This window comes from Lichenostomus cassidix, chromosome 3 (genome assembly GCF_008360975.1).
Source record: "Lichenostomus cassidix isolate B80296 chromosome 3, HeHo_3.0, whole genome shotgun sequence".
NCBI classification, from domain to species: Eukaryota; Metazoa; Chordata; class Aves; order Passeriformes; family Meliphagidae; genus Lichenostomus; species Lichenostomus cassidix.
Window position 1 is genome coordinate 38,617,285 of NC_139483.1, and position 22,242 is coordinate 38,639,526.

Here is a 22,242-nt window from a genome sequence, read left to right on the forward strand (position 1 = left end):
TTGGGGATCTCTAGGGTGCCTGTTGCAGTACCCGACCACTCTCTGGATTAAAACATTTTCCTAAGATCTAACCTAAACCGTCTGTGACTCAGCTTCATGCCATTTCCTGAGGTCCTGTCACTGGTCACCACAGAGAAGAGATCGCTGCATGCCCCCTCACGAGGAAGTTGTAGACTGCTTTGAGGTCTCCTCCAGGCTGAACAAAGTGATCTCAGCCGCTCCTCGTACTTTTCCTTGGGCTCGAGCGTGGCGGGAGAAAGGGAGGGACACAGGGAGGGTCTGAGGGCTGCTTACAGGCGCAGCTCAGCCGTTACCGCCGCTCCCGCTTTGAACTTCCCGCCCGCCGCCCGCGCTGCCCCTTCGCCGCCGCAGTTTCCAGGCTCAGCGGGCGGCAAAAGCGCCGGGTGGCCGCGGCCTCTCTGCGTCCCCTCTCGGGGTGCTGCTGAGGGCGGCCACCGGCCCGGTCCGCCCCGTTCCCTCGGGTCCGCCCTGGGCTGGTGCCTCCGGCGGCGGCGAATCTGCCGGGCCGGTGCCGGCGCTAGCGCGGTTTGGGCGGTTGTCAGGGAGAAGCAAGATGGCGGCCGCGGCGGCGGAGGAGGACACGGAGCTGCGGGACCTGCTGGTGCAGACGCTGGAGAGCAGCGGGGTGCTCAATAAGATTAAGGTGGGCGAAGAAGAATCTCCCGCGGCGGGGAGCGTTGGCTGGCGCTGGCGGCGGCTCGCGGCCCTGCGGAGTGTGGGAAGACCGAAGCTTCCCGGGCTCCGTGCCGGCTCACTCCCGCTTCCAGCCGGTGTTCCCGGCCGGGGCGCTCCCTCGGCGTCGCGGCCTGGCGGTGGCGCCTGCTTCCCCGCGGTGCTCCCCGGTCGCTCGTGGTGCAGCTGGTTCGAGGGCCCGGGGCCTGACCGCTGCTCGGCGCTGCCCCGCGGCCGCGGGAATTCGGGATCCCCGGGCGGGCGGAGGGAGGGAGGGTAGCGCTGGCCGCCGCAGGGAGCTCGGCCCCGGCGGTGCGCCTTCGCCTCGCAGGTACCTTGTGGCCGCAAGAGCTCCCTTGCTGCCGCCAAACCGGCTGGAAGCAGTGGGCAGCCGCGTGGTGTGGGACGGGGTGGGCAAAGTTAATCCCTGCTCCGATACGGAAAGCCCTTGCTGAAAAGCGGGAGTTGTGGGTCGCTGTTTAAGCGCTTGTGCTTCTTGAGTGTGGGTTCCTTCGGCTGTGCCTTGAAGGCTTGCTAAGTATGGAAACTCTCTGGGGATGCTGCCTGCTTAGAGGGAACAAATAATGCTGTCATAAGAAAACATACGAAAGATACTTTCGTATCAGAGTGCACACTACTTCTGAGTCTGTGGTGCAGCCTGAGCTTTGTGTCAGAAAGAGTAGGAAAATTGGTTCCGCAGATTCTTGCTCAAATTAGAAGCTCCCAGCAATAATTGTTGTGTATAGTAGAGAGCAACACAGGCATGGAAGCCTAAAATTATGTGCTAGCAGTTTTCAACATAATCCAAACACACTCTGAAGAATTTTATTCACAGTCTAGTAGTAAAAGCAGACCAAAGCTTGATATTCGAATTCCTAAGGCTAGAGGAGAAATGAAGTATAGATTTCACATCAAGGATGGTGGTGTTTATCCACAGTGCTGTTTTAAGCCTCCAGAGGTGGATGGTCATTCCTGATATTTTAAGAAAGTTCAACTGAAGTGGTTAATGGAAGTGAGAGCATCTTTGTGTGTGCACTTTCAAGTCTACTGCATCTGAGAATTTCCTGTATTCTTTAAGCTGCAATGTGTATATGTACGTATACACACAAATATAGTACAGATGTATACTATATATAGTTTGTTAATCATTGGTATTAGTCTGATGGATAAGACAGCCTTCTAGTGAATTCTGTAAACTTACAGAATATAATTGTGGATATTTGCACTTCAGTGAAAATTATCACTGTTTCTATGTGATGGTGTACAAATAGGGATGTTCTGTCTTGAAGAGAAAGTGACCTTTCTTCTAGGGAAGCTGTCGTCATCTGATCAAGAGGGGCCATTATGCGTCTTGTGTGTTTCTTTGTTATTTTGTTTTGTGTTATATCTTTTAATCTCTTTTGTTTTGGAATAATTTAAGTTTATATAACCTGAATTTTGCATCTTTTCTGCAACTTGCTGTTGGTACAGTTATGATGGGGCTTAGCATCACTAATGTCGTATGCCTAGTAAAGTCGTTTTTGACATGCCACCTAAAAAGTGTCTTTGGAGAGCTCTTGAGATAGTAAGAACTGTTACCACCATTTCCAGGGAACTGCAGATTGAGGGAGCTGTTTTCCTGGACAGTACTTCGGATATGTGCAAAAGGCTCTGTATTTGGAATAAACTTATCCAGGCTCTGAAGAGGGATACTATAGATCAATGCAGAAAAGATGCTTTTTTCATGGACTACAACTTCTGGTTTATAGTATAGCAGCAGGTTTTTGCATTAGTAAAAACCAATGTTTTCTGATGAGCTGTAAATGCCTGGAAGGAAAAGGGGAAATATACTTTTGTTTCAAAACATTGACCCATACATTTCTCTAATACAGACAGTATTTGTCATATACAATGTTAGCCTTACTTGTTCTCGCTAAATTCAGTGAAACCAAATTGCTGTTTCATTGGCATGAGCTCTTGCCTGATATAGCTACTTAGAGATAGAAGAGAATGGGTATCTTTCACGGTATGAGAAAGAAGTCCGTAGCCTTAATGGATGTAAAAATGGTAGACACTTGCTCATCAACATCTGTCTCTCTTGACATTTATTGTTTTATTGAAAACTTAGAATATGGGTGGAGAATTTGAATATCAAGCTTTGGTTTGCTTTCATTACAAGAATGTGAATAAAATTCTTCACAATGTATTTGGATTATGTTGAAAACTGCTAGTAGAATGTGGCAGTATGGGACAGGGAAATGTGGAAAGTTACAAGAGTGGATTGTAACAATGTATTGAACACATTGGGCTGGTGCCAAAGGGTGCTAGGGCAAGGACAGATGCAAACCATTCACGCTCATTAAAAGCAGAAGTTTGAGAAGAACACTGTAAATGGATTAATCTGTGTAGTTATATAAACCTTCTTATCAATTGGTGGGAGCAAATTGCTGTGGCTGTACCTGATGATGGTGATCTCAGTCTCTGGTGTTCAAATTCTCTGTGTCTGGTCCCAGGTCCTAAAAAGCCTACATGACATTGTCCATCCTACTGGTATAGTATGGCTCATCTTCTAGTAGGGTGATTATTCCTTTGGCCTCAGCTTTGTTATTGTTGCTTTTTACTTTCTTCTGCATGAACTTGAGAATCACTACTTTAACCTCGCACTAATTCTAGTGTATGGCCCTTTGTCTAAATTTATTGAGAAAATATTTTGAGAATATTTTGCTATGATCTGAGCAGTACCCACCTCAAAGGATGAAGATCAGTGTGTTGTAGTAGTGTAAACCTTCCTTGTGGAGATAGTACAGGAGAGAATAACTTCAAACACTGCGATGCTCACAGGATGGAAGGGTCAATTGCATGGCTGTGTATCTGTGGAAAGGCTTTAGGGTGGTATTCTAGATGGTGCAGGTGAGCTAAAGGGAGATGTAAATACCAGTGGCATTGTCTTCTGGCGATCAACTCCTGATCTTAAGTTTGTTAATTGAGCACTATAGTAAATAAAGGTGACCCAGCTATTCATGGGGAATGGCAGCATCCGGGAGAAACTGACCATGTGTCATCACATAAATAAGAAGAAGAGCACCTCAGTTCATAATTGGAAGCCACTGGATTGGACCTAGAGGAGTGGAGCAGGCAAGCAATCCCAGTTATGTGAAAAAAACAATGACAGTTATGATATTGTTCCAGAATCTCAGAACAGGTCAGACTCTGGGTTAGCTGATGTGCTGGCAGCTACTTTCAGACAACTTTGTTCTCCAGTCCCACGATCCAGACTCTTAGGGGCGTTTACCCCTACCCATGAGCATTGGCTGGTGTGTTTTATTTTGAAGAGCTGTAATAGCCAGTCAGGAATCCTTTGTTATTTTTATTATCCTCTCATGTAAATATATTTGGTTTCATCACAAAGAAAGCCTTGCAACCATTTCAGGTTTATCTAATGACATGAGACTAAACAAACTAGTTGTTAGCTGTTGGTTGCAAAGTTAAATGAAAACTGATTTTGTAAGAATATTTAAGTTAATGGGGTGTAAAAGGTCTTACTGATTGACAACTGTATTCCAACGCCTGAAAAAAAAAGTAGGAATAATAAATATATTAATTGCTTATAAGGGGATTTTCTGACTGAGTGCTGTATCCCAGCGACTGAAAAAAATGTGACTGCAGTGTCAGTATGACCATTGCATATAATCGTTGTAAGCATTTTACTCTTCTTTTGGTGAGAAATCTTCTTAGCTTTTTTGTATTATTTTTTGTCCTTCAAAAAGGTGTCCAAAGAGGGGTTTGGTTGTTTTTTGGTTTTTTGCATTGTTGGATTTTTTTTTTGGGTGGGTGGTTGCTTTTGGTTTGGTTTTATATTTTTGGAGGTTTTTTTGGTAGGAAGGAACAGTTACAGGGTACTTCACATTTACTTACCTCTTGTAATATACATGAGAAAGTCCAGACCTTCTTCATATTCTTATTGTTAGTTATGGAAATAAATCTTTCTTCAAAATTCTGCGTTCTTTTTTGCTCTTGAGAAAACTTTAATATACTGTCTTTTATAGTTTTATTACTGCAGTATTATCTATTGGATTGCTTCAAAATTAGGAGTTGACTAAAGTGTTGAACTACTTCATCAGATGTATGCTATCCATTTGATGCATTCAGTGAAAGAAGTAGGAAAACTGTAGTGTTTACAAAAGTTTTTAAAAAGTAGGTAAGGCTTAAGCTTCAATATTCAAAGTAGTCCTTAGAAGAATTCTGCTTCTTTATAATAATATATTTAGAATCAGTTAGGTAAAACATTACTGCCAGGAGTATTTGAATGGCTGTGATCATGTTCTTTTCCTTGAGAAGTTCTGGGGTTTTGAGTGCAATCTGACAAGAAATCACAGGAATTTGTATATCTTAATGTTTAGTTTTTTTATGGGTTATTACAACCTATTTGTTCATGTTTCCTGAATGAATTGTAAATGAAGGGTAGGTGTTTTGAAGCTGCCTGAAAGAAATGGATGTTTAACTCTCAAAAGAAACTAATAGGAGATAATGTAAGTACTTTGGAATCTTTTTATGTACAAAGAAATAATTTAGGAAGTCTTGTATCAAATTCTGCTCCCCCCTGCCTTGTTCTCAGACTGGAAACTATTATTTCTCTGCCTCAAGCCATACTGCCTGTAATCTTAAGTGTTTTAATTGCACTGATGTAGATTACAGTCCATGCCAAGTTGCTTGAGGAGAAACAAATAGTTGTAAAGCTACTTGCTAGCTCTTTGCATCCTATTTGCAGAGGAAAAACAGTGCTTGTAGAAATGCTGTTTGTTTTGTTTTTTCTTTGACAGGCAGAGTTACGAGCAGCTGTGTTTTTGGCATTAGAAGAACAAGAGAAAGTAGAGGTAAGAGAACCTTAAAAATAATTCAGAAAGAAAAAACATCCTTCATGTAGAATTAAATATAATAGCTTTAATACTTCCTATTTGTGAAATGTAACAAGGTAAAAAGATGTATTGCTGCAAAAGAACATGATGCATAAAGAACACAAAACAGGACTATCAGGGTGTTTCCTGATGTTTAAAAAGAGGAATTGTTAAATAGACTTTTGAAATTGTAATTTTAAGTGTCTGTCTCTGCTGGGTTTATGTGGCTTCTGTGCAATTGACCAGAATAATTAAATATTTTCTCCATCAAATACATCTTTTAAAGAAGATACCTAGTTGACTGATCAAGATTATATCAAACTGGAATAATGTCTTTTGAAATTGAAAATATTATATTCGGGTTTTTTGACAAGTATATTGTGAAAGCAATTTAATGCAGTAAAATGCCAAGTATGCTATGCTTATGGTGTTTCTCATAAGGATGTCGTAGGCTTGTTTCAGGATAATTTGCCTTAATTCTTAAGAATGAATTCTTAATTAAGAATTGGACTGTGTACTGATACTTTGACAATATAGTAATATTAAGGGGATGAGATACTATCATGATTGCATAACAGTATTGCTGTACTGATACCAGTTTTGTGACCTCTTCTACGGCCAACTTTACTTTATTTCCTCTGTCTTTCCATTTTCTAGAACTGGAGAGTAGAGAGTGCTTATGTCCAGCCTTTCTGCTTCAAAAGGAGAGGCATGGAAAACTGTTCTATTCCTCTACTGGTTAGATGGTTGTGCTCATTCTGGGAAATTGCTTAACTGAAAAAGACAATATTGGGATGTCCCAAAATTGGGAGAGTGATAGCACTGAAGAGAGATTTGCTACAGAACATTTCAGCTCACCATTTCTCAGAAAAAGCTTAAATGTATCCCAACATTTTAAATTGACACTGTAAACACTGGTGATATATTAATACTTACCACTACTCTGAATTCCTAAATATTAAGAAAGATAGATTTCCTTTTTTCAGGTAGCATTTTCTTGTGTGCTAGCATTTGCAACTGTAGTGATAAATACCTATAACTGATCCTTTTCTTATCCAGGATATCCATGCAATTTTAGGAATGGCATTTAGAATTTGTTTTGAAAAATCCCAGAATGATTTTGACACACCCAGACATGCCATATGGATTTATTTCTGTTTAAAAATTGAAGAAGGCAAATCTAACAAGGGAGAAAAAAACATTTTCCTTGTATCTTTGAAGGTCTTTTAATTAATAGAAGATTAATATTGATCTGCGTACTAGTAATCAGCGTGGTTTGCACTTTGTCTAGAAGGTTTGTAAGTTTCCATTTTTTGAAAGGTTGAACTGAATTTTCTTAAACAAACTTCACACTATGTTAGAGGAGCAACTTGCGAAGTTAATTGCTTAGCTTCTCTGTTCAGTCATTAGATAAATAAAAATCAGTATGTTATTAAGAATTTCGGTGAAATTACTTTAGCTCTGAGACAAATTTAATTTGCCTAAATAAATGTATTGTTACACAGCTTTTACTTGTAGTTGTAGAATTAATACAAAGGTAGATTTTGAAGAAGTGAATTACATGGGCAAGGAAGCATTATGGAGCAGAGTACACCAAAACACTAGGTTGCTGTAGTTTACAATTTCTTGCTAGCATGAGGATGATATTAATTATTATTTGGGTTTTGCTTTTTGACAGAACAAAGCACCTCTGGTAAATCAAAGCTTGAAAAGTTTTTTAGGTACAAAAGATGGTAAGTCCTTTCTTTAGTATATACTTCTCAAGATAATAGGAGACAAAGGATTAAATCTTTGAAACTTGTTAACAGTGCAGTCTCCATGACATTAAGTACGCTTTTGTTCCTTTCAGATGTCCTAATTACTACCCATTCAGAATAGAATTCAATCTATAATTTTTAAAGTTAATATTGCTGAAGCTGTATTTTTAGCTAAGGTGATTAATGCATTGAAATTAATATTTCATGATGACTTAAGGTTGTGCTAACTCAGAGTCATTTTGGACCAATAGAAACAGTAACCAATGTAAACTAAAAGTACAAGTAGACAAGTGAATGCACACAGGACAAAATGTCAAAACAATGTTTTTAAAATAGATGAATAGGTAAAAGAAATAATGCTACACATGAATTTTGTAAGTAAATCTATGTGCTCTTGCAGTATTACTGGCTTAAATGATTTTAATATGACGGCTAAGTTCGAAATTAGGGAGTTGGTATGCAAACTTGCTATGAGGTAGTAGTTTGCTGAATGTCTAAACTATGTCCATACTGAAGCCATGTGTGCTGGTGTTAATGTTGAATCTTTGAAGTAAGATTTGTTTCTGGCTGCTGTATTTTTACTCTTATTTTCTTTTTAGGTCGCTTGGTAGCAGGTCTTGTTGCAGAATTTCTACGGTTTTTCAATCTTGATTTTACTTTAGCTGTTTTTCAGCCTGAATCAAGCACAGTAAGATACACTGGTTTTGTTTGTATGCTCTGCTCACTGTTTGAAGTGCATGATAATGAATACAGAAGTTATGGCAGATTTGTTTAAACCACTTACTTGTTTTTATTATAAATAATTTTTTGTGTGTGCCTACTGTCATAAAGATACCTTTTTCAGGAAAGTGGGCTAATTTGAGGATTTCTCTTTGTCAAAATCAATGCTAGATAATAATTTAATTTTGAATCAACAAGTTGATAATTTTATGAAATCATATAATAGTATACAAATGCTGCATACCCCTGCAACATTTTTTCCACTAACTTTACTTTGTCATTAAGTTAGTATTGTTACATGAAAATTAAAATAATGTCATTCATCTGCTCTGAGTTTCAGTGACACAAAAGACACTGTGCAGATACACTTGATAAAAAGTGATTGAATAGAATAATTTAGTTGGGAGGGACCTGCAGTGATCATATGGCCCAATGGATTGGTTTAAGGCTTCAGATTCTGAATTAGAGGATTTTCATCATGTTTGTCCCTTTGTCCCTTTTTAATAATACAAAGGTTTTAATAATTTTGTGTTTGAAGCAGTTTCATTTCACTGCAGAATTTCTTGTTACATCTCAAGTACTTTCTTTTTCCTGAAGTTGGCTTAAATAGTCAATATATTAAAAATCCAATTTTGTTAAATCAATCAATTAGTTGACTTCAATTTCTCAGAACTTTGTCTTTCTTTTTAGGGGCTTATTCAAAGAAAATCTCATGCACCTTTGCTCTTTGCCAAATATCCTTAGCTAAGTTAATTCCTAATTTATTGCTAGGACACATGTGTACAAAGATTCATAGTCATGCTACCAAACAGAAAAAAATAAGAACAGTCACACTTTGTGTTGTGTTGCCACTCACTCTTGGAAGCAGTGCTTCATTTGCATTGTAAAGGCATCTTATGCTTTTTGAAACACCCCCTTCTGCTTTCCAATAAATGTGTCCATTTCACCTATTGCAGTGTGTAAAGGAAATTTGGCCAAAGAAAAGTAAGCTGGCCAAGACTGCTTTGTACAGTGCTGGGAGTTTGTGTTTCTCTACTAGCCACTGCCTCTGAGCACTTTCTTGTACTCTTTATCCACCATTTCAGTGTGCTTCACTAGTGGTGGCTCACTTCAGTATTTACTTGACCAGTATTCTGATAGGAAGTGTCATTAAATAATCATAAGAGATCAAGGTGAACTGGTGCCCTTTGCAGTGTTGCCATCTGGGATTGTGCTAACAAACCTGGGTTTGCTGTAGCATTCTGCTTCTCCTATAGTGTGAAGTTCAGTTTGAAAAAGTGCTATTGGAGGGGCGGTGTTTTGGGGTTTTTTTGGCTGAGATGAAATTGCTCTCATCCCTGTTTCTACCCAAACCCATGGAGATTTTTAAGTGGAACAGAGACTGAAAATAAGAGTTGATCTGTGCAGATGTACTTCTATATGCACAGGAATGGCAACTCTCCATCATCCACAAACTCCTTGGAACCACTTTTAAACATGATAAGCTAAAGTAACTTGATCTTATAAATTCTTAAATCCCAAAGCATGCTAATGATGGCTTCTTGCTTATTTAAAACAACTTTGCATGATCTGTGACAAGTTCAGGTACAGATCAGAAGTAAATAATATAATAGGTGGTATCTAAAATCTAAATTGTGTAACGTGGCACTTAGGGACATGGTGTAGTGGTGGACTTGATGATCTCGAGGGTCTTTTCCAACCTAAGTGATTCTATGATTTTATTACTTTAGTCCACAAGCAACAAGAAGTCATAAATAATCAGTTTAGTCAAAATAGAGCTGTATTAAATAATTTTTATACTTTTTATATTACCATATATACATTTTTTTTTTCTGACAGTTATTGCTATGTTATGATTCTTTTTTTTTCTATTGTCCCCCAGCTAAATGGCCTTGATGGTCGAGAAAACTTAGCTCGAGATTTGGGAATTACGGAAGCAGAAGGTACTGTGGGTGGTCCTCTGTTATTGGAGGTTGTTAGGAAGTGTCAGCAGAAAAAGATTTCAGGTGGTGAAGTAAGTAACAATGACTTGTAATTACTTTCTTTGTAATTCCTTATTCATTTTCTTTTCAATGATGAAAAATTAACTGAAATTACTAACACTTGGCTATTGTACTATTATACTGTTTCAGGTCTTTATTATATTATGCCTTCAACTTAACTTATCAGAGAGATAAGTGATAACCTTTATGACTCTTATTTTTGTGCCACCCTAGGTCTCTTTATTAATATTCTGCTACAACATAGTAGCACAGAGGGAATCTAGATAAATGACACAAAACACTGTGTCACTTATTTTCTAATTTCTGGTGTAGTTTGATAACAGTTTTATCTATATCTGTTTTCCTGGCATAGGTCTAATTTTAGTATGACCTGAAAAGCCTTGAATGAGTTTTTCCAGAAGCTTTAAAGCTATTATGAAAATATATGTGTTTAAAATTAAATGTATCAAAGTATTGAACTACTTGAAGGCAAGGACAGTAGTATTTGAATTGAACAGATAATTAGTATGTTGATTAACTGAATTAAACCCAACCAATAGCATCTCATTGTGACTTGAAAGAAAGTTCTCTACACCCAGGGAATGCATTCAGTGTCCCAAAGAAAGCTTAAATTCAGAAGCAGTTGTCATAGACTTCTTAACGTAGCAATTTTCTGTCACATGTAAGGGAGGTTTCCTTGAGCCCTTGGTGTTTGATCAGTCTGTGAATGCCCCAGCAAAGCCAAGACCTTTGTGCCTGGCCAGTCTGTCAGTGTTCTCTTAGGGGGACTCCACTGAACAGTCCACTGCATTGGAGGATGTTAAACTGACTTGCTCAGGGACACATGCCAGCAATGTATGGGAGTCAAATCGTTTAGTACCGTTTAGAAAGGGAGAGCTCCTCCTGGATCTCCTCACTCTTAGCTGAGTATGTTCTGTGCTGCTGGCAACTGGTAGCACCTGTGAAGGACTCGAGCTAAACGTTTTACAGAATAACACACTTGATTAATAATCTCACTCAGAAGAGAAAATTGTGACAGGCTGAGACCTGAAGATTGCCAGTGATGACAATGGACTGCAAAAATGCATTTAAAGCAATACACAGACAAGCTCTAACCACCTAACAAAAGCTCTAACCACCTAGCTCTAACAAAAGCTAGCTCAAGATAATCACTCAGCATGCATTGAGTATGGTCCTTACCCAAAAGGCATCCCAGCTGGGGAGAAGACAGGTGCAGCTCATCATGTGATCCCAGAAGTTACGATGGAATCTTTCATAACTTCTCCCCATTCTTAACTTGTATACTATTTCTTTACATTTAGTTGGAGATTGACTATAGTCATGCACACTGTTGTTAATCAGTGGTGTAAAATTCTCTGATTTTGGTCTTAAAGATATGGTCGGTAAAATGTGGAGTGCATGCTCAGTGAGGGATGGTTGTACTTTGGAGGTTGGTGACTTGGGAATGAAGGTGTGTGTTGCTTCCTTATAATCTAGTTGTAATACTAAGTTGCTCCAAGTAGAGTGAGTTTGCCACAGTTGCTGATTCAAAGCAGCAAGACAGCATCTCCATCTGCCTTGGCTGACAGCTGCTCTGTGGTTTGTCATTTATGTGGTACCATCAAGTTGTCGTCCTTGTGAGGGTTACAGCAGAGCCTGGTTGCAGTGTCTTTACTCTGCTCCATCTTCTGTTTCATCCCTCTTAATGGACGCCTAGAGATGCAGACTGCCTGGTGTGTGGAATCATGGAATATATTTTGTGCATGCCAGCCACATTCCATCCAGGAAGTAGCAGCTTTGTTTCATCCTGTGATTTCCATCCTGTGTGTGACTATTACTTCCCAGTTTTCTCTAATTCTATCCTCAGTCGCCTTCCCACGCATGGTGTCAAGATTTGCATACTGTGCAAGTGAGGATGGTAGCCTTGTTTCTTGTTGGAGGCAATTGTCATAGAACCAGAGAATCATCACAGTTGAAAGAGACCTTTAAGATCATTCAGTCCAAGTGTCAGCATAGCACTATCACTGTAACCCCTATTGCACATCACCCAGTACCAGGTCCAGATGCCTCTTGAACACATCCAGGGATGGTGACAACGTCTGGGCAGCCTATTCCAATGCTTGACCATCATAATAGTGAAACCTTTTTATTTTTTGTAATGTCTAATCTCAGTCTCCCCTGTCTCAAGGCTGTTTCCTCTAGACCTCTCACTGCAGGCACGGTAGAAGAGACTGGTCGCCACCTCACTATGATCCCCCTGAGCCTCCTCTTGTCTAGACCAGCTCCCTCAGCCTTTGCTCTTAAGACATGTTTTCTTGATCCTTCATGAGCCTTGTTGCCCTTCTCTGGACATGCTCTACCACTTCAACATCCTTGCTAATGTGAGGGGCCTGAAACTGAAAGCAGCAGTTGAGATGTGGCCTTGCCAGTGCTAATTATGACAAAATTAAATATATTTTTTAGTAAGTGCTTATTTGAATCGTCTTAGGTGGCTCCAGTTCTAAGTGACAGCCAGTGCCCCACATCAAAATCCTCTGATGGAAGGTCAAGTGCACACTCTATACCAAATAAGGTAAGATTATACATAATGAAAAGCTTTATAACATACATGAGATGAGTAAAAGAGAGAACTCCTATGAAACTGCAGATATGCCAGCATTCATTTAAATGATCTGCAATTTGAAAGTATTTATTTCACTTCAGCAAAACTTTCATAGATGATTTCAAGCAAAGATGAACTGTTGTGCTTATGCTTTTCTGGGATGACATAGTAGCATTTTGCTCCCTCAGGCCCCAGAACAAAAACGTAGCTGTAGCTTCCCTCTTTTTCCAGTCAGGCTATAGTTAAGCTCTTAATTTTCAAAAACAATTCTGTTCCTCTAAGATAGGAAATTAAAATCCTTTTATTACTACCACTTACGGGTTTAAGTACTTTTTCCTGTCCTAGAAAAACTGAGCGGCTGCCAGCAATTGAATGTGATTCTGTGACTGATATAAAATAGTCTTGGTATGAAAAAGACTTACCAAGGTCATTTTAACTTTCATGGCCTTTAGTTTGAAAATTTTTCTTCAACTTTTTGAACGTTAGTGACTGAAAAAATACTTGGGACAGTACAACCTACATACATATTGGCTGTCTGGATTAAATTTTGGTTTTATTTCAAAACTGTACTAGTGTTAGTTTGTAGAAAGGAAGCTAATGTTACAAATCTTTTACTGGCTTAATTTTAATAAGTCTAGGAGAAAATAAAAATAGCAGTACTCTTTGCTAGGTAATAATATAAAAATATTTCTCTTTCACAGCACCTTATCTAGTTAAATTAGAATATTGTTCTTTGGTCCACAAAGCCATGCTAAGTTACAGCTTGACTTGATGTTAAAGTTAGCAAATGGAATTGTCCTTACATTCTAGACTGTAGATCTGAGCCATAAGCATCAGAAAAAGACTGAAAGTCACGTTCTTTTAGAGTCTTGCTTTTGTCATTTTTGGTTTTAGTATATGAAGAGAGAATGTGTCAGTAACTGCAGTTTTCTTATGCTTATTACTTTACAATGTAGCATTATATTGCAGAGATTACCATTTAATGTGGAAGTTAGAGTAGTTTGCATGGGTTTAAATTGATTTCTTTTGAAGACAATGGCTATAATAAAGAACCTTTGTAGATGTGTTGCAAAATAACATGAATAAAGCATAAGAATCATTCTGTTTGTATATTTCTTTATTTGATAACCAAAATACCTTAAAATGGTTTGTTTTTATAGTAGAAGTTATGTAGATAGCATAGCAATGCACAGGATGGAACAAAAGATTTCAATGACAGCAACAATAAAGAACTCTTTCTAAAGTGATAAAACATCTTTTTTCTGGTGTGATTCTTGATGATACTAATAAACTTATTAGTACCCAGAAATTTGAGGTAGTATTTTAAAAAGTGTTGCTAGGTGTATATTTATGTGTTGTGCATTTATATATACACTTAGAGTATTACATGACATGAATACTTACTCCTTTCATTTTTTGATCTTTCAAGGCTGCTGAAAACACGCAGAGTGATACAAGTGTCTCATCAGGGGAAGCAAGCAAAAGAAGTATTCATTTTCTGCCTAATGAAACAAAACTAGATCCTCAACTAGAAAACAAAGACTTGAATACCAAAGAAAAAAAAGATCCAGTTTTGGATGAGGATGATGTAGAGGGAGATTCTTTCTTTGATGACCCAATACCCAAACCAGAAAGAACTTATGGCTGGTAGGTAACATGGATGTTCTCCGTAATACATAGTTTATTTTATCCTCTGGATGCTTGCTGACCTTTGAGAGCTAGTTGCTATTTAATTATTTGCATTTGTAAGTGTTTAGATTGGTAACATTTTGTTTCCAAAGTATTAATTTCTCTGCTTCTGTTCTATTCTATTCTATTCTATTCTATGCACAGCGTCCTCTGGGATCTCTTGGATGTACTATGAGTGGAAAAACCTTACCACTTTAGAGTGCATCAGTTAGGGTATCAAATGTCCCCAGCCTGTTTCTTTGGTGCAATGAACATGTATGAGGCACAGATGTCGATGTTTCTTCTTTCAACAGAGCTGCAAAGGAAGTGGACAGTGACAGGGATAGTGCATTGAATATCTGTACGGCTTTGTAAGGAATACAAAAAACACTTTAAACTGCCTCCATAGACTGTAATAATAAGGAAAGTTTTCTCACAACTGAGGCTTTCCTCTTCGCATTGCAACACCTTTTGTGTGCAGTTGTGTTAACCAGTTAAGTGCTGTTAATTCCGCATATGCCAATTTTGCAGATGCATGCAAAGCACGCTTTTTATTGTTCATCTGTGGAATCTGATGACTGAAAGATGCCATTTGGAACAAGAACTAGTGACTGAAGTATTCAGCAGCTTTGTTATAAAACTGAAAAACCTATCTTTGAGTTGCCATGTTGAGTTAACTTGAAGCTCAGCTTCTATAGCACTGTATTGAAAATTGCTGCAGGATCATTTCATGGTGTTCTTTGTTGTGCTCAAATAATCAGATAATTGCTCCAGCTTAGCAGACATTTAGGAAGAGGTTGCAGAATCATTTGTAAGTCAGTTTGGCAGTTGGCTTTTCACCCCAGCTACATTGATAGTGGACAGAGCAGCATAAGCTTTTTTGTATTACTGCTACAGTAATTGCTTACTCTTAGAACAGGGTCCTTCTGGGAGAGCACAAAATACTAGTGCCAGGTAAACCAGGTCTTTCTCTAGCAAATTAATGGACTCTTTGTGGAAGATTATTTATAATGCTGCTTTTGTTGGATGGTTTTTATTGTAGTAGAGTTTTTTTCCTCAAAGAGCAGTGGTTGTACTCTGGAAAATATTGTGTGTTACAAGTAACCCTACTATGGTATTTCTTTTCTCTTTTTCTTGTTGCTAATATGGAGATTAAAACTGCATCTGAGTGCATTTACTCCTCATTACTCAAGAGCTCATTTAACTAGCCTTTAGGCAAGGTAACCATTGTAGCAGGTGGTCTAAATGATAAGTTGGGGAAATTAGAAAAGTCTGGAAAAACTTCTGCATAATAACAATGTTTACTAATTTCTTATTGTTTGAGCATTTTCATATGACAAGAAGGGAAATTTACTTTGAAACTGGGTAAACGGGATTTCTTTTAAAAGACCATCCAAGTAAGAGACTCTTTAATTATTTATTAAAGTAAGGATATCTTCCCAGTACAGAAGCTCCCTACAGAAAAGATTGTTTCTGAATTATGTGTGCCTGTGGTAGAGTCACAGGTAGTGATTTGTAGCACATAACATTATTGTGAATGCAGCTGTTCTAGTAACATTCCATTATAAGGTTTGCTGAATATGTTACCAACAAATGAACTAGAATGTATTTGTAGCTGAGCTCTGTCTGCTGAATCATTCATTTCTACCTTCCTGACAACTCTTCTAGAGGACAAAAACCACCCATATTCTCAAAATCATACACTCAAAGGTGAAATCCCTTTGTGGTACCTTGTGCAGGTGTGCTTGAGTCCCAGGGGATAAGTAAGTAGGAGAGCTGCCAGCATTGCTTGCTTTATGAAAAGGTACTTTACCTCTGCAGAAAGGTAATTTTCCTTCCTGGAAGTCTTTCCAGTTCCTTTAAGAGGGGTTCACTGGAGAGGAAAGGAGCAAGCAGTTCCTGATGACAGTGTGAGAGATGATCAAGGCACTCGTTATCTCTAGGTCTCTTACCCATTGTTCAAAATTTTGAAGCATTTTAATGTGTGATGTTACATATGATATTTTGGTGATCTAGATATAATTAATGATTCAAATGTTGTCCATTATTAATAGGAGTGGAATTAAAATATCGAATATTTCTGGCAATACTTAATGTGAAAATCTTGGTCTCTTTTAATTTGTGTTTCTCCATCCTTTATTTGCAAGTAGGATTTGAACTAGGTAGTAGGCAAATGAACTTCAACATATGATGAGACCTATCTTCCCAAAACTGAGAGGTTTTCATTCTGTGAACTCACTGCTCTTAGAATTAATAGCTTCATCAGACATAATCTATTTTAGATGTAAAACAAACAAAAGTACTGATTTATATCTGACTCTTTCTTCTTTTGGCTGCATTTACATGTGGGGATGATGAAAGGTCCCTTGACATAAATAGTGATGCTGATGAAGGTGCTCTGTCTGTGAGAGAAGACAGGCGGAAGTCTTTGCATGGGTGAGAAAGTGACTTTCTCAGTGAATGTTGTGCTTGACACTTGTGCCAGTGAACTGCCTACTGCTTTTAAGGTTGCAGAATAAATAGTCCTTTTCCCTTGCTCTTTTTTGCTTTAATATTGCTATTCTAGTTTTATGAAAATTTAATAAGAGAAAAGAAAGTAACTATGCACATTTTATAGAGCTGTGGAGTATTTATTTAATTGGTTTGTTACAGGAAAACTGAAGCTAATAAAGGAGGAGGTCTGGTATCCCTTTCTGATGCACCACCTTTAAAAAGTGGATTAAGCCACCTGACTGGTGCACCTTTGCTAAAGGAGTCTGATGGTAAGTTTTCATATATTTTTGTGTTTTGATGACTCTAGAAGATATTTCCTGTAATGAAATTATTGAGCTACACATTCAGAAGTGATAGAGTATGTGGCCCCCTTCTGGCTGTAATGTAGTTTACATTAATGCTGTCTTAGTGAGTGATGGCATACTGGTTTGGATGTTTTGTGCTACAACTGGCGCATTTTATGCTTTGGAGTATGAAATACTTATCTACATCCCTTTTTTTGTTTTCATATAAAGCATTTTTAGGAGTATATAATTCTACTGCTCAGTTTTAAACTGAAATTAATTTACTCCTTTGTATTATCTTAACTGATTTGTAGCAGTTCTTTAGAGGTATTTGCTTTCATATTGTAAATCCCTGAATAGTGGGAGATCATCCCTGTTTACTCCTCAATTTTTTAAATGTTATCAGAGTTCAGATCTGAAAATTTAATATCATATTGTCATACGACACTATAAAAGTACATAAGGGTGTTATAAGAGAAGAGTTGATTCTTTTAAGTGGGATCTTACTGAAGAATCACAAGTTGAGTTTCTGATATAAGTGCTTTTGTTAACAGATTTGGATAGGAACTCTGTTTTGAAAGACCTGCGGTTGGTGAATGCAAAGCTGGGATCACTAGAATTAGGTAAGTAACTGCTAAACATGAGGAAGCTCTGATATTTTTGGTTCACCAGAACTGATAAATTCTGGCTCACCTTTTTAGAGGAATCTGAGAAACTCAAATACACGTATTGAACTAAAATCTTCAGCTTTTATTTATGTCATTCAATTTAACATAGATTATGAAGCTTAATGTAGTTAAGAGCAAGATGTGATCTAAAGAAATTCAGAAAAGTGAAAACTGGTGGCTTGTGGATTGATATTTTATTCATGGAGCAAAAATTTTATTAATTCTGTGCATGAATTTACTAATATCAAGGGATGAATTTTGTTGTTGAGTTTTCTACAAAAAGAGCAGGTGTATATTTTTAGTAAAAGATAGTCTGATAAGTATTACTGCTTTTGAGTGGCATATTTATTTGCCTTCCACACCTCTGAGAGTTGCCTTGCTTTTGGTGCAATATGAAGGTGTGATCAAAGAATTCTCTCAGAGCTTCCAAGTATTTAAGTTTTGTATTCAGCAGTACAGCTGACATCCTGAAAATGTATGTTCCATTTTGGAACAATTTATGTTAATAATATGGAGATTAGTTAATGGCAAACATAACTCATCCTTCTAATCTGCAGAAGTAATTTAATCTACTCCCACTTTTGCTGGTCATCAAACCACGTATTTTGGTGCAGGAACAGATTAATTTTTTATGTTTCCTGAAGAAAAAACTTGTTTGATTAATAGCATTTAAATCTTATTTAGGAAATGGAGATGATGATGAATATGCTGATGACTTCAACAGGTAAGAGAAGGATGATACCTCAGTAGGATAGTATTTTATGCACTATAAGTATGTCCACTAGCATTTTTTAATTATTTCATAATATGTCAGACAGTCACTATCACTGGAATCTGTCAGTATTTCTGAACTCCTTTAAACTTCAATTTGGTATTTTAATAGATTTAGTTACAAGTTAAAAAAAAACCAAAACAGATTCCTTTTTATATAGGGATAATGAGTTCCTTAAAAACCTACTGCTAACTTTAAGATGTTCCCATGTTGGGTTTTTTGTGGAAGGGGTTTGAGGTTTGTTTTTTTTTCCTGTACTATGAACTTACTAATGTTTTAGCAATTTATGTAATTAGTCAATAATTATGTTGTATGTTGAGACATTCAACTGGAAAATAAAGCATCATCAGTAGTCAGTAATAAACATTTAACAAACTCATGTTTATGATGTGAAGGTATTGGTGTTGTAAACTACATTATCAAGGCCTAAGTATTTCTCAGTATTTATTATGGCTTCATCTAGGAAAAAAGCCTTTAGTTGTTATGGGGTTTTAAGTAACTTTATATCTAACTTGCTAGGAAGTGAAATTCCAATCAAATGTCAGTTATAAAGTAAATGTCATGCCTGGATGTTTGATAAGAAGTTCTATTTGTGTGCTTATGTTTTTTTTTCTCTTTAGTACAAGTCATCGCTCAGAAAAAAGTGATACCAGTATTGGTGAAGAAATAGATGAACTTTCTGTGGGAACAGAAGAGTCAAATGCCAGTGATAAAGTAAGTTTGTTTTCAAATTGTTGTTCTTTATATTCTTCTGATCTTGACTTTGTTTTTAACCTTCTGTGAAGTAACGTACTGATATCCTAAGTTCCTAGGTGATATATTAAGGTTGTATTATTTGTTACATTCTGTTTTTTACATGTAGTATCCTTGCTAAGTTAGATACTATACTGATTAAAAAATCCCCAACAAAACGAAAACCCTGCAACAGTTGTTCAGTAGCACAATTCATTGTGCCTTTCTAGGTGTATAAAATGTATTTGAGGCTGGTTCAGTGCCCAGCATGCAAAGGTTTACCCCAGTATCTCAAGATCTGTCTGAGTGCCTCCTAAAGGATTCTGTAATCTCGCTGGAAGAGCTTGAGGCCGAAAGGTATATGACAGCATATGAAGGAACACATGACATAATACTTATCGGTTTTGTGATTTCTGAGTTTGCAATTTTATTTATTTTCCAGCTCGAAAGCATCACACGAGACCTTACCATTTCTCAGTTAAGCGATGTTGGAGATTATCTAGAAGATGTGGCATAGAATTGGACAGCAACAATCTTGCATTGTGCTGGACTAGAAGACTGCTGTGGACTATTAATTTCAGACAATCACCTTTTGCTGGAATGTCCACTCCCTATTTGTGCCTTGTGTTTCAGAAAGACTGTAGGTGAAGAAGGCTTTTAAATATTCTTAACAAGAACTAAATGAAACTGTGTGTTCCCATTTGAGTCTGATATCAGGATTACTTTCTTCATTTGGTTCAGCCAAACCTTTCACAGCAGGAGGTGGATTTTCCAAGTAGAATGTCCATTGCTGGCAGTGGACGTAATAAAAACCAATTGATAAGAGAACATCAAGAAAGAGGCATGTGGCTTTATTGTGAACTTGCACTGTTATTTTAACAGTCATATTTTTTTTTAAAGATAACCAAAGCAAGAACCTTTGAAGGTAGTGGTTCAACTCACACTTCTTTTAACACAATCTTGTCAAGTCAGCATGTAGTACATATTTATGGTAACTCTAGCCACAATACCTAATTACTCCAGACTTACTTGAAACTGCTGTTTTACAGACTCTGCTGAAAGTTGGACTTTACCTTTTTTAAAGGCATATTAAATTGAGAGTATCTAAACTCTTAAATCTAAATTTAGCTAAATTTAGGAGCTAAATTTAGCACTAGTCTTAACTCAGAATATTCTTGTTTAAATATGTTTGTCAGACCATTGATGTTAAGACCTAAGCTGTTTTTATATATGATACTTTCATCAATGTTATCTGTTGCTAAATCACGAAAAGTAATTTTGTAAGGATTCACAAATCAGTAACTAAATCTTATGGGGTTTTGTTAAGTTTTTAACAGTGTGTAGTGCGTAGTGGAGCTTTTATTATTGAGGGCTCTTCATGTGCTGTAAGACCACTTTCATTCTTGAAAATATTTTAAGTAAAAATGAGCGCAAAAAAGTGGAACTACTAACCTGCTTTTCAGATTCTGACTGCTGTACAAAGTTAAATGCAAATATTTAAAAATACCATACTGAAGATATTATGGACACTAAGTTCTAGCTAAGCAAATTTTGTGTTTTCATGGTACTCTAGCACCACAGGGTCAGTCATGGAAACATTGACAGTTCTTTAAGGATACTGTTGCAAGTGGCGCTGTTGTAATGTATAGGTCATAGACATTTGTAATACTGAAACAACTTCAAAATGTGCACTTTCTGAACATTGTGAACACATCTGGAAAACAGACATGTAAGTGAATATAAATAATTTAACTTTTTTTTCTTTTTTAGGCTTTGTAATTTTCTTTTTCAGGAACACTGTTGGCCTGTCATTAGTAGTCACCACAGTGGAAGTAGCATGCTAAATTAAAGCCACTGGTTAAGCATATAAAGCTGCTACTAGCACTGGAAGCTGACTTAAATCTTTTTTTGCACTGGGCCAGCAGGCCTGGAGCAGTGCTAGGAAGTTAGGCTTGTACATTACATAAATGAATTGAGAGGAGACAGAAATGTGTGCCTTTTATTTATGTGCACCCCAAAAATAGCCAGCAAAAAAGCATCAGAGTATTTAGTCATGGTGTTAACTTTTAACTTTGTGCCATATTGTAGCAGTGAACACAGTGGAGAATTTTTTTTCACCCCAAACAGTCAATGTGCCATAACTTCGAATAGAAACAATGTTGTAACATATGATATAGCCTGTGTAAAAAATTCATTTAATGGTAGGGGAACCTGTGCCTCAAGATACTGTATGAAAAGCTTGGACTGGACTTTTTTTCCTCCTTTTTTCCTTTTTCTCTTTTTCCTTAAGAAGACCATCAGCGTGTCTGAAGGAAAGAAAATTCCACATGAACAGTTACTTTATGGCATTCATTTTTAAGGTGTATGGAATAATGCAGAGGCAGTGTTTGCTTTTTACACCTTGGGAAAACATCATGTTCCATTACCTGTTAGCTGTAGGATATGTGGCAATTTATCATACCAAAAGAAACCAAAAGTTTATTAATATATTTCTAATTGCATTTGAAGATGTGGCCTTTTCAATAACTCATTAGATATTTTAAGAGTTAACACGGCTTGTTAACAGCCAAGTATTGTTCTCTTACTTTGGGAGTTGGTTGGAGACCTTGCACTTTGGCTCTAATTGAAGGAAATACAAAAAAAGTGGTAAGTCTCCATGCTGTTCCTCCTGTGAGTGTCTACTGAATTGTGTATAATAATTCAAATTGTAAAATAAAGCTATTGTGCTGGCTGAATTGTGGTTTGAGACTTGTTGAACCAGAAATCTTGACATTTAGATAAATTAAGGTAGCTCTGTGGAATTTGAGGGGTTTTCATGAAAAGCCCTCTTTTTTATAGTCCAATCTGCAACTGAGATTTTGTTTTAGCCCAAAGGATCTTGCACTTCCTGATTATGAATCTGATTAAGACTTGACTGAATTACATTGTGGTATCAGCCCAAGTTGTCAGATGGTTTATGCTTCAACAAAGCAAAAAAACCCAACAAAACTGGCAAAA

At 37.4% G+C, this 22,242-nt stretch overlaps 1 protein-coding gene across 2 annotated transcripts; it reads left to right on the forward strand.

Annotated features, from left to right (window-relative positions):
• The first annotated feature begins 235 nt into the window (after positions 1 to 235).
• Positions 236 to 21,980, forward strand: CEP43 (centrosomal protein 43). 2 transcript variants are annotated; one of them, XM_085055353.1, is made up of 13 exons: positions 236 to 664; positions 5,493 to 5,546; positions 7,246 to 7,300; positions 7,924 to 8,012; positions 9,927 to 10,058; positions 12,515 to 12,598; positions 14,058 to 14,275; positions 16,658 to 16,732; positions 16,949 to 17,058; positions 17,628 to 17,696; positions 18,426 to 18,465; positions 19,134 to 19,227; positions 19,688 to 21,980. In XM_085055353.1, the coding sequence occupies exons 1-13, from the start codon at positions 575 to 577 to the stop codon at positions 19,760 to 19,762; spliced, it is 1,185 nt and encodes a 394-aa protein (XP_084911479.1). In that variant the 5' UTR covers positions 236 to 574; the 3' UTR covers positions 19,763 to 21,980. The 2 variants fall into 2 exon arrangements, with proteins under 2 accessions (XP_084911479.1, XP_084911478.1); XM_085055352.1 differs by lacking the exon at positions 16,658 to 16,732 and having other exon boundaries at positions 356 to 664.
• Positions 21,981 to 22,242: the final 262 nt, after the last annotated feature.

Excerpts from the sequence above, each read along its gene's own strand:
- CEP43 (XM_085055353.1), top strand. The coding sequence starts at position 575 with ATGGCGGCCGCGGCGGCGGAGGAGGACACGGAGCTGCGGGACCTGCTG. Across the intron at positions 5,547-7,245 it reads AAGAACAAGAGAAAGTAGAG|AACAAAGCACCTCTGGTAAA; the intron begins GTAAGAGAACCT and ends GCTTTTTGACAG. Across the intron at positions 10,059-12,514 it reads AAAAGATTTCAGGTGGTGAA|GTGGCTCCAGTTCTAAGTGA; the intron begins GTAAGTAACAAT and ends GAATCGTCTTAG.